The 12,320-nt window shown below is 40.3% G+C and overlaps 1 protein-coding gene across 20 annotated transcripts in view; it reads right to left on the bottom strand.

The window, feature by feature from the left end:
- Positions 1-12,320, bottom strand: part of LOC129495446 (low-density lipoprotein receptor class A domain-containing protein 4-like) — a 387,589-nt gene that overhangs the window by 174,188 nt on the left and 201,081 nt on the right. For 19 of the 20 annotated variants that reach the window (XM_055302951.1, XM_055302956.1, XM_055302955.1 and 16 more), the window contains one exon: positions 4,317-4,457. In XM_055302951.1, the coding sequence (XP_055158926.1) occupies positions 4,317-4,457 (141 nt within the window). Of the gene's footprint in view, positions 1-4,316; positions 4,458-8,223; positions 8,340-12,320 lie in introns of those variants that run through there. The other variant, XM_055302961.1, reaches the window with a different exon arrangement.

Here is a 12,320-nt window from a genome sequence, read left to right as displayed (position 1 = left end):
GGGCAGCGTCGCCTCAATGGCCGGTGAGCTGTGGGGCTCTCCCCGACAGCGCAGGAGACCCGCGGGCCACCCCTTCTCTGGAGAGAGGACTTACTAGCTCTCCTCCAGGGCCCAAGCACCTTGCTGGCCCCGTCCTAGGCTACCCGCCACCCCTGATCCCCCCCGGACCCCACTCCTCCCGGCCCCGATGCTCGAGCCTCTCGGTGCCCCCGAGCATACCCCCTCCAGAGAGCCGCTGTGACTCCTACTCCAGCCACGCCAGTTCTCTCTAACCTACAGAACCACAAAATACTTGAGCTGCTGAGCCCTCACTACCCTAGATTCATATTTATTTTCCGGCTCCCCTACTTGACTATCGCTACCTTGGTAAACAGGACCCGTTTTCCTTCATCCCACACAACTCCCGGCACAACAATCAAAGGAGGCGCTGAGTAATTTTATTTATAAATATAATAACTTGCATAAAAATAAACTTATTTTTCTTTGCAATAAATAATTTCTATATAATTTCTATATAATTCTATATAATTTGTATTTTTTAGTGCTCAGGAGTACAATAGTTTGATGGAGCAGCCAAGAGAAAAGAGATGAGAAAAATTGGCAATTTAGGCTGATGGCATTTTTCCTCTTCTGTTAAAAAAAAAAAAAGTGCATCCAGCAAAGTTCTTTTTCCTGTGAGGTAACCAACACCAACCAGCCTAGTCCTCCACGTCTATGCAAACCCTTTGAGGGGTTTAAAGGATCCTTTGAGGATTGCAGGAAAATAAACAAGCCTCAGTCAATGGATAGTCTAACCGCAGTTAGTGAAGTAGACAAGCAGGTGAAACCACTCAGTCCAGGTTCCAAAAACATGTTTTGAAGGAAAAAGCTGCTTACAGCTACTTAAGTGCCTCCATTATTATTGGCATCACCGACTTCGCAGTAACATGTTCCTTCTCACCTTGATTTATGCTACATTTTAGCAAATATCAAACGAGAGACAAAGACGACCAAAACACCTGACCACGGCGCAGGCTCACAGCCAATAATACTTCAAATTCTAGCTCATCTGGAAATCTGGAAGATTCCAGGTTGCTTTACCATAAGCACATCAAATCACAGAACACCGAATGTTTCCTACCGGTGGGAACAAAGCAGATCAAGTAAATGAATCTTGTTCTTGAAAGGGAACCAGGAGAATGTACCATGTGCTTCTCTGGACTGTGACATTTTACAGACAAGAATTCCTGTAAAACTTGAAGTTCTCAAGGCGGAGAGGAAAGACAGCCTCATCATCAGAGCCGGGACTCTGTGAAGGGCGTCCGTCCGTCCGTCCATCCGCTGTAGGGAATGCGTTGGTAGGTCCATTAAAACCCACCTTCAAATGGAGAGCCGCTAAGCCTCATTCCAATCATGAAATGGGCAAAAGACATGAACGGAAATCTCATTACGTAGCTATTAACAGGAAGTGACACATCCTTTGTTTACTCTTATATTCTTGCCCAATAGGGTAGAGGGAGGAAAATATATTCATTATTAGATCATCTGGCGTCAACAAAGAGCAGGGAAGCTACACCCTTTCCCAAAGACTCCTGACAACAAAGAACACACCAGCAACAACCAACCCAGAGCCAAGTGTCCCAATGTGACAAGTGAGCTCTGCTCCACCCGGTGTCTGTGAAGAACTGGGAGAAAGGTGTGCAAGAGGGGCTGCTGGCCAGGTCAGAGCAAGCTGCCCTCAGCTGAGCGGGGGACAAAGTAGGTAGGAAACATCTAGAATCCGTAAAGACGAACTCACCTTTGGACACCTGAAAAATCCTGTTACATGTGAAGAGTGGCCCTGGCATTGGAGACAGAGGATACAAGCCATAATGGTCTAGCACCCCAAGAGGCGGCCGTACGATGAATAGGGATGGTGATACTGAAGCAATTATGCAGACTGTGCGTTTCATGTAATTATCTCACTTAAATTCTCATTGTGGCCTTACACAGCGGAGAACTATTCCTATTTCGCAAATAAGTAAACCAAGTCTTAAAGGGGTTTAGTCACGTCCTTAAGCTGGAACTTGAACCCAAGTCAACTTGAAGCCACAGCCATGGTTTGAACCTTTGTCCTTAGGTCTCCTGGCTTTTGTCTTAATCTCGCATTTTAGCTACAAGGACACGATTTTTAGTTATATCTGAACAGCAGGGACTGACCGCTTGCCAACAGGATCTTAAGGTTCCTATTAGTTTGATAAACTTTTGTAGCTACCTGCAACGTTGAGACATTTATAGATGTCACTTCTTCACCTGGCTTGGAGCAAAATGAAAGCATTCACACTGTTAAAAATGAATGAAAAGGTATTTGAAAATAGGCTTTAAAAACCAGAAAATACTATTAATGAGAAAGGAAGAGAGGCGGGAAGAAGGGAAGGGGGAGAAAGGGGAGGGGAGGGAATTCAATACAATAAGAGGACTGCAGTTGAACTGTCCTAAAGTGAAGGAGAAACACCTTCAAGAGACAGAGAAAATTCTTCCAAGTGCCCCAGGCTAGAGGGCCAAAGGTCTCGTCGGCCTGGTTTTCACGCGGAACTCTCCAATCCCATGAAAAAGTAGCACAAAATTGTAATATTCTCTCCATAGTTTACCATGTAGTGTGTTTGCTGTTACTCAAGTCTAGACAAACAAAATGAGAAATTGCCTTTACATTGTTCTTTTCCTTCTTTTCCTTCTTTCCTTCTAAGACCCACTGGCTTAAGTCTAGTTGACCTACATCAAGTGCTTAGGACTAGTAGTGAGATTCTAAGTGATTTATGACCATCCCACTTAGTCCTCACAATACCCTTTTTTATCATGCTCCATTTTGCAGATGAGCTCACAGAGCTGTCCCATTGTTAGGTGAATGCCCAGGCCAGGATCCCAACCCAACAGGCAGACAATTCACTGTAGGGACCCCTTCCCTTGGGTCCAGGCAAGCAGCATTATGCAGATTATTTTACGGATGACCAGGGCTACTCAATTATTGCTCCCCAACCAAGATGTGGTACAAGTGCTTTGAAAATATCACCATAGACACACATGGACCAAACACCAAGAAAGCATGTCCCTAGCCTTAAATTAATTGTCTTCTCAAAGTATAGATAGACAACGGTACTCCGAGAACCCTCAGTGTAAGAAAATGCAAATTGACACAACGGAAAACCTTGAAGAGAACTATTGCACCATCAAGACTCTTGGATTTAGTAAAAGCATAAACAACAGACTTAAAGCTCACTAGGCATGGTCATTTTCTGAGCTTGCCTTCGAGATAAAAATACAACAGAAACAGAGAAAACTGTTTCTTTCACAGAGTCTCCTCCCATTTCACATTATAGTACCAATATCTATGCAGTCTGAAAGCTGTAACAAAAATTTTAAACCCGTAAACAAAAAACAAATATAACTTCTCAAAATAACGTCAGTAAAACTGGGGAAAGAAGCTGGATCTCCTCAAATGATTTCAGTCGGGCCCCATGAAGAGGAGCACGCATCCCTCCTAGACGTGCTGTTGTAAAGACGTTTTCATCCTCAACCCACTTCCCTGAGCTTGAGAAAACAAGTTTCCTAAGAGAAGTCTGGCAATTTTTCAAAGCTGACTTCTTACTCCTTCCTCTTCATAAAAACCATGAGGTCAAAACATCAATGAACTTCAAACTCTGATTTCACCTTTTCAAGAAATGCTCAAAGCCTCCGCCTTGGGATTCACACATGTAAACACCTTACTGAGCTTGTTTTCCGTCTAGCACCAAACAGAAAAACACACGATCAGAATCTTTTTCCAAGTCTCATATAAAACTTTTCTATTTTCTTATTTTAATTACATGATCAGTCATGAACTCTCCACATATCTTTCTTTGCTTATTTAAAATCATTTTTTAAATTATTATTTTAAATTACTCTAAAAACTTTCTACGAAACTAACATGAATACTAAACCGATACATTATTTCTTATAATCCAACCAGTGTTTCTTTTTTTTTCAATAATAAATTTATTTTTTATTGGTGTTCAATTTGCCAACATACAGAATAACACCCAGTGCTCATCCAACCAGTGTTTCTAAGATAAATAGGCAAAGCCTATTCTAAAACACAGCACCACTGTCCGTCTCTGAAAGTAGGATGGATTTCCCACTTTTAGGCACTCCATCTTTCCATACCGAAAAGAAAAAAAAAAAAGCATTCCCTCTGTGAAAGCACAAAATCTCTTTTCTTAAGCCAAAATCAACACCCTCTCCATTTCCCTATGACCCCACCTCCTAATTATTTCAAAAAACAATCCAACTTAATGATACCGAGGTAAGTAGGAGGGACTTACAGTTGAAGATGCCAGGAGGTGGGTGCTCAGTCACCAAGAGGCAGTTTTCTTCATCACTGTTGTCCCCACAGTCATTCTGTTGGTTACAGACCAGTGAACCAAGATACAAGCATTTCCCGCTGGTGCAGGTGAATTTGCACTCTGAAAAAGGACAATAGAGAGCATAAAGTAGGTGATGCAAGCTCCATGCTCTTCAGTTGGTTTCCTTTTCCTTCCCCATTTGCGTGCCATGGTAGTTTGGGAAATGGGTCTGCATGCAGATCCCCAAAAAACTGAATTCAGAGAGGGCTATCTATGATGAAATACGCATGACAGCGTCCAGGGGAGCTCTGGGCCTGCTAGACATTACTTGCCCGCGGTCGTTGACCCACAAAACTAGTAACATAGGTGCTTTCTTTCCACAACCTGCCCCGCAAAGTCAGAGATAGGGGTTCCTATGTTGCTTGAAAACATCTGTCGCAGTTTTCCAAGCCTCCAAGACTGTGGGGAGCCTCAGAAGCCAGCAGAACTTGAGATCTCAAGCTTAACAAAAGGAGGCTCACATATTTTATTTCCAACTGTCACTGGATGTCGTGAAGTTCAGGGCAAAATATTTAGCCTCTCTGGTATTCATTCATCTCGTGCCTAAGAAACACCAATTTTAATAGTAGGCAGGGGTAGCACTGATTTTATAATGTAAAACGTAGGAAAATTAGGGATGCCTGGGTGGCTCAGTGGTTGAGCGTCTGTCTTTGGCTTAGGTCATGACCCCGGATCCTGGGATCGAATCCCACATCGGGCTCCCTGCATGGAGCCTGCTTCTCCCTCTGCCTGTGTCTCTGCCTCTCTCTGTCTCTCATGAATAAATAAATAAATAACATCTTAAAAAAATAGGAAAATAATGTGTGTTCTCTGCTACCTGAGAAACATATGTGCCAAGGGCCATGTGAGTAACTTAAAGACTATGAAGCCCAGCCCAAATCTCTGTAGGCCACACTGAACATGGGATCCCTGAAATCCCCACAAACCAATATATGAAACTGGAATATATACTTTTATAAGACTTTGAAATAAATTTGCAAACTTAACACATTAGTGTCAATATAAACATTTAAGGATAATGGAAATTACACAATCATATACACACGGGCACAGAAATAGCTATGTATGTCTTACATTAAATATCACCTCACATTCTGACTATGAGCTTTCTCCTAGGAGCACCCACAAAAGCCAGCAGAACTCTTACGCTATGTACGAGTCAGTGGGTAGAAAACAAAACCTCTGGAAAAGCATCCCAGACCCCCGCTCATGTTGACTATCACACCCTCTTCATTTCTCCCCTATTTCATCTGTCTAGAACATGGGTGGCAGGCCTGGATCAAATCCAAGGTCCCTTCAACTCTAAAATTCCATTATTAAAATAAAAGACTGGGCATCAGCACACCGAGGCCTCCTCCAGCTACGCTAACAACAAAGAGGGCTGCAAAGAGAATACCCCCTTTACCTGTTGCAAAGAGACAGAACGTAAATCCTCAAAGTATTTCCGCGACCCAGTATGAAAGAGATACTAGAGTTCCCCCATGTGTTTGCATTTTCCTAAAAGAGCCTAGAAGATGCCAGCCCACCCCTTGACCTAGTTTAGAACAGCAGGTGAACAAAGCCCAAACAAGTTCTTCACTGGCCACAGTGTCCAGGTTAAAAAAATTTGTGCACTAAATGTGATCCAGGCCACGTGGTAGGAACATTGCTGATGCCAAGTGCTCTTCCCATAAGGTACAAATGTTAAAACCCAGCTGTTTGAAATCACATTTATGAAGGGGCTTTTAACTTAATGGAAAAAAAGGATGTGAAGAAAATAATTTATCTTTCTTCCCAAAAGAATTATTAGAGTTCAGATTAATACCAAATATGAAAAGGACATTAGCCAAAAACAGGCTGATGATGTTGAAATGGTAATTGGAATAAAGGGAATGTTAACCTAAACTGAATTAAACTCCAACTAAAGGATTAACCATTGCTGTTAGACTTCCATGTTCCAGGTCATGTGGAACCTTAAACCGACAAGAACACGGAACCACACCCACACTTCACTCATGTCGACTTATTCAAGCGAGGCCCAGTCCAGAGAACAAAATGTTTTCAAGGAAATGAATTATGTGATTCATTCATTTATATCATCAATATTTTAGCCCCTTCTCTGTTATGTGCCAGGTATTAAGACATGGAAACACAGAGATGAAAGAGCAAGTCCTCTTCCAAGGGCTTACAACATGAATTTTTTTTTTTAATAATGTGAGAAGTGACCCATAGATTTCCAAGGACTTATCTTCTTTCTTTATATCCTTCACATCTAGGGTGCTGCCCAGCAAGTAAAAGGCACTCTGTGAATCACATATTTGTTGAATAAATGAATGGTCTAATCTAAGCCTCCTAAGAACTCTACGAAATAATTAGGGTAGACATTCCCATTTCATTAGATAAGGAGATTAAGACTCAGAGATCAAGCTGACTTGCCCATAATTAAACTTCTAACAAACAGCAAAATCCAGATGTGTGTCCAAATCTGCTACCTCTGGTCTTCGGCTCTCTCCAGAGCTGCTTCTCAGTTTCTCTCCAAGTCTGCTTTCATGACTGTGTAAGGTTCACTCGTAATGAGGATGCCCACAAATGTAACAAGGTTCCCAAAGCAGTGTTTTCTTACATAGGCTTAACCATTACTCAGGATGCATTTAACGAGGCTTTTGCAGATTTGCTTAGAAAGTTCTCACTTCTTAGATGATGCAAACATCAATATCAACCCACAGAATTTCAAAATCAAAAAATCTAAATCTTCTCAATGTTGAGTCATTAGCTAGATATCCAACCAAAGGCCTTTCCGTCACATGGCCACTTGAATCAAAACAACTAGATTGAAATTTGGAATCTCTTGACTTCCGGATGTGATCTAGAAAATACTAGAAAATTGCTATGATGCTATTAAGTGTTAAAGATTAATGCTAAGGCTGGAATGAAATTGCTATGTAAAACATCTGTCTAAAGTGACGTAACTGGGATCAACAGAGGCAAGCTTTTTAAAATTTATTTAAATTCAATTTAATTAACATATAGTATATTGTTCATTTCAGAGGTGGAACTTAGCAACTCATCAGTTGCTCATAATAACCAGTGCTCATTCCATCAAGTGAGAGGCAGGGTTTCTTTTTCTTTTTTTTTTTTAATTTATTTTTTATTGGTGTTCAATTTGCCAACATATAGAATAACACCCAGTGCTCATCCCATCAAGTGCACCCCTCAGTGCCCGCCACCCAGTCACCCCCAGCCCCCACCCAAAGAGGCAGGGTTTCAACTGGATCCTGACTTACAAGGCCGTCTCCACCATACGTTGCTATCCAAAACTCCCGTGTGTACAGATATTAGTGAGTAGTCTGCTAATAACCAGTTTCTTTTGATATTTGAAACTAAGAACCCTAGATGCGATGCTCTGACTTTAGCTGTGCATCTTTCAACATTTCTGATGTCTGAGCCCCAGCCCGGGGAGTTGGTCTTGATGGTCCAAGGTGCAGACTGGGCAGTGGTTGTCACTACAGATCCTCAGAATGACTCTGATGAGCAGCCAGGATGAAGGGCCACTGCCTGAGAACGTTAAGCCCCCTTTTTCACTAATAGTATTTTATTACAATATTTAGTTGGTACTTGCTAATCTACTAAAAACTTCTCTCTTAAAATACGTATTTGGATGATTCCTGGATATTAAGGTCCGGTTGCTAAAACTCTGTCCTGCCAAATGGGTATTTCAGAAGATCTGGAACACAGGTGTGAGTGACCCCCAAACTACATACTGACCCACTAACGACAGAAAACATCCTCAATGAAATAAAACTCAAGAGAGAAAGAAGATAGAAGAATAAAAATAATGTTTTCTTACTATATTTCATTCATTCTTTATGGAACTTGTTGGGTATTTCTGCCAATTCTGAAGTTGAAGGATATCAAAGATTGTTTAAACATTGGAAATATTTTGGCTACAAATTCATGGTGATTTCAGATGTGTAATACTGGAACGGAATACAAAAAGAACAACGCGGGAACTTATTAGTTTTTCCTTCAGGAGCTATTGACATGATTTCAAAATCTGTAATACTTAAATAATCCCTCTTCTTTAAAGTCGGGACTTTTTAAATGAAGAAAATGGTATCCCATTCTGCCATAACTCTGTTTCTTATGAAAAAAATGTTCAGAACTGCTAAAAGATTTTAGAATCACTTTACATATATACTCTTAGTAATATAGCATCTTCTCCAAACTTAAGGGCTTCTGTAGTTTCTCTACGTTCCTACATAAAGCTTTCTGATGATTTTGTGACTTTGAATTGTCACAGCTTCATAACATACTAATGCTGAGACGGCCCTGGAGACACAGTGGCCCAACCTCTCAAGTCACAGATGATGAAATAATCCAAAGAGAATTCCTGACTTACCCAGAGTCAAAAAATGAAATCCTTGTAATGGAACATAAAGCCCAAGATTTCTATCAAATTGAGGGGAAATTATTTTTTTTGTACTAAATATCATTCTAATTATATACAAACTAATAACCAGTTGGAGCATACCATGTGAGAGAGGAAAAAAGGAAAAGAATGATTCTATGAATCCCAAACTTACATACAAAAAACCCCCCACTATAGTAAAAACAAATTAGGGGGCACGTCGAACTAGTTCGGTTAGTACAGCATGCAACTCTTGGTCTCGGAGTCATAAGTTTGAGCCAAACATTGGCCATGGAGCCTATTTTAAAAAAGGTTTTTTTAAGGACCAGTAGCTTACCAATTTTATACTTTACACCTAAACTTGGACAAGCTTCAAAGATAAATGCTCAATCTTGAATTCCAGGAGGACAAACTTGTATCTCAGAGATGAAAGTTAATCCACTTGGTAGAGTCAACATTCTATTAGTTAAAAGACAACAAAAAGCACTTGAAAGGTGCTAAGAGAGAACAGATCTAATATGTTCTCACCCCAAAAAAGGAAGTAATCAGGTGACCTGACCCGGGTGGTTAGCTAATGTGATAGCAGTCATCATTTTGCAATACATAAGTGTATCGAATTAACATGTTGTACACATAAACTCTTATGATATGTCAATCATGTCTCAATAAAGCTGGAGGGGGAGGAGGCAACAAAAAGTTGTTCTCAATTTCTCTACACCCTTTTTTTAAACCCTTGGTTTTCACAGATATAATATCTCAGTCACAAAATAAGGACCTATATACGGTATTACATCACAGCTGTAAAATCAGCCTTTTCTGTGAATTGGCAAAGTAGTCTATGATATCTATTTCTGTTAAAATTCATATAGCAACATCGACTCATTCAGTTCACACTTCTATCATTCACAAACCTGAAAACTGAGAGTGATTCTGGCTCCAACATTTCTGACATTAAAATCTAGGGTTTGCTCTCAGTCAGTAGTTTTCTGACATCAAAATCTAGGATTTTGCTCCTAGTAAAAACTAGGATTTGCCTTCTTAATGTACCTAGATTGTGAATAACAGAGATTAAACTTAGCTGTTAACAACGTAAAGGTGAAGAATTAGTAGGTCTCCAAAATTAGTATAAATAATTTTACCACAATCAACGTAAGTTTACATTTCCTAGCATAGAGATGACAACAATATGTTTATTGACTTGTTTTTTTTAAAGATTTTATTTATTTATTCATGAGAGACAGAGAGAGAGAGAGAGAGAGAGGAGAGAGAGAGAGAGGGAGAGGCAGAGACACAGGCAGAGGGAAAAGCAGGCTCCATGCAGGGAGCCTGATGTGGGACTCGATCCTATGTCTCCAGGATCACGCCCTGGGCCGAAGGCAGGCGCTAAACCGCTGAGCCACCTGGGCTGCCCCATGTTTATTGACTTGTATACACATCGCCTACTCCCCGGCAAGGCACAGGACTACCTACCATAAAAGGAAAAGTTCAATAAAAATGAAAAACAATGAATAAAAGACAAAAAACATGAACCAAAAAAATGCAAGGGAAAAGAGAAAAAACTTTGTGACTTAAGAGAGTTCTAGTAACCAGCCATTAAAGTGAACTCCAAGCAAAGACGCAGCCACAGAGACTAGGAAACCAGAGACGTAGATGGTGGCGAGCCCTCGCTAGCTGATAACGGTAGGCATCCCGATTATCAGAAACAGACTTTTTCCTGCTTCTGAGACTTAAAAGTGCCCATCACTGTTATAAGGGATGCTATACAACAGCACGGGAGCTATCTCAGATATCAGTTTTGTCAAAAAGGAAAAAAAAAAAAGCTCCCCATATAGTTATTTCCTTTACCAGCCTTCAGTGCATTGAGCGAACTGGACTAGTTTCTATTAAGGAAGCCAGAATGACAGCACCAGAAAGTAGTGATTTGGTAAATTATGAAGATAAGACTTTGAGAATCCTCAGAAATGGAAAGCTAATCCTTAGGGCTATTCTTCTCAAATGTCAGCTTCCGACAGCACGCAAATGGCGTTAAGGATGATAATACGCATATTCTCCTACAAAATTTTTTAATGCAAAGAACACATTTTGAGTAAACCTGTAAGAGACTTATCATCTCACATGTTAGCAACACTGATCTCTTTGGAGATCTGAGGGAAGAGATCTGCAGAAGTTATGTGTGCCTCACCTCATAGCACACGGTCACCTGCACAGCAGGTAGAAAGTCCAAATGTAAAGACACTATCATTGATGATGCCCTCCCCTCCCCCAGAGACAGAGCCAACTCTCCTGGTTATAAATTTGGAACAAAGGGGAATTTAATTAGAAGGTTTATATTCTGTATAATGAATTAGGTTACCCACAAGCATTTAATAAAAATCGTATCTTAAGTGTTGCTACTGAAACCATGCTGTCCTTCAAAAAGATAAATATGACATGATAAAAGGATATTGGCTCATATAGTAAGATTAACATAGAAGAGCCTCCCATCAAAGATAGTAATAAATTTTTTTAACTCAATTCATTTTATGATATGGCTTATCTTTCTCACTAAGGTGCTGAAAAGACGATTTTAACGTGTCTGAAATTATCTGAGAACTATAATGAAAAATGTGCTCTTACAATTCCAAGGTATTTTCAGGCTTCACACTTCTAGTCCTACGATTACCTCTTAGTGCGACTTTAAACATTGCCCAACTTTCATCAAAAGGCATTTTAAAGATCAATAAAAGCCGTTTTAGATCTTGAATTAGCAAACAGCACTATTTCTTTTTTTGTGTTTAAAACCAATGAATGAATGAATGAACTTGTTTCTGTGTTTTTCTGTATATAGAATGTCAGAAGGTATTCTTACTAACTTAGCACAGCACTAGAGCCAAGCGGGTAAAAGCTACCTTAAAACACTTTTTAAAAAAAGATTTGTATTTATTTATTCATGAGAGATACAGAGAGAGAGAGAGAGGCAGAGACACAGGCAGAGGGAGAAGCAGGCTCCGTGCAGGGAGCCTGACGTGGGACTCGATCCCGGGTCTCCAGAATCACACCCTGGGCTGAAGGCAAGGCTAAACCGCTGAGCCACCCAGGCTGCCCCTACCTTAAAACACTTTGAGGAACAAAGTGTTCACCAATATATGCAATGCACCTGGGAAAACAGTTTGAAAGGATACTGCTCAAAATACAAACAGTGGCAACCTCTGGGTGCTAGGGTCATTACGTAATTCATGAGTTCTTTGACAATTTTAAGTATGATTTTATAATAAAGGAAAGTATAAATCCTATTTTAAGGGGGGAAATCTCTGTGAAAACAGATTTATTTATTTATTTATTTATTTATTTATTTATTTATTTATTTATAAAACAGATTTAGAAGGCTAAATCTATCGCAATCCTAACTTTAAAGGCACTAATAAAGTACCCAATTCCCCATGGCATCATCCAAACAGAAACCCAGACAGCTCCAGCCCCATAAGGAGAAGCACTATTTCAGTTACACCTCATTTCATAAAGTGCGTATTGACCACCTATCATGGATGGAGCAGCGG

The sequence above is a fragment of the Nyctereutes procyonoides genome, unplaced genomic scaffold, assembly GCF_905146905.1.
Source record: "Nyctereutes procyonoides isolate TBG_1078 unplaced genomic scaffold, NYPRO_anot_genome, whole genome shotgun sequence".
Lineage (NCBI taxonomy): Eukaryota > Metazoa > Chordata > Mammalia > Carnivora > Canidae > Nyctereutes > Nyctereutes procyonoides.
The sequence above is the reverse complement of the archived record's forward strand: the minus strand, read 5'-3'. Positions and strand labels throughout refer to the sequence as shown.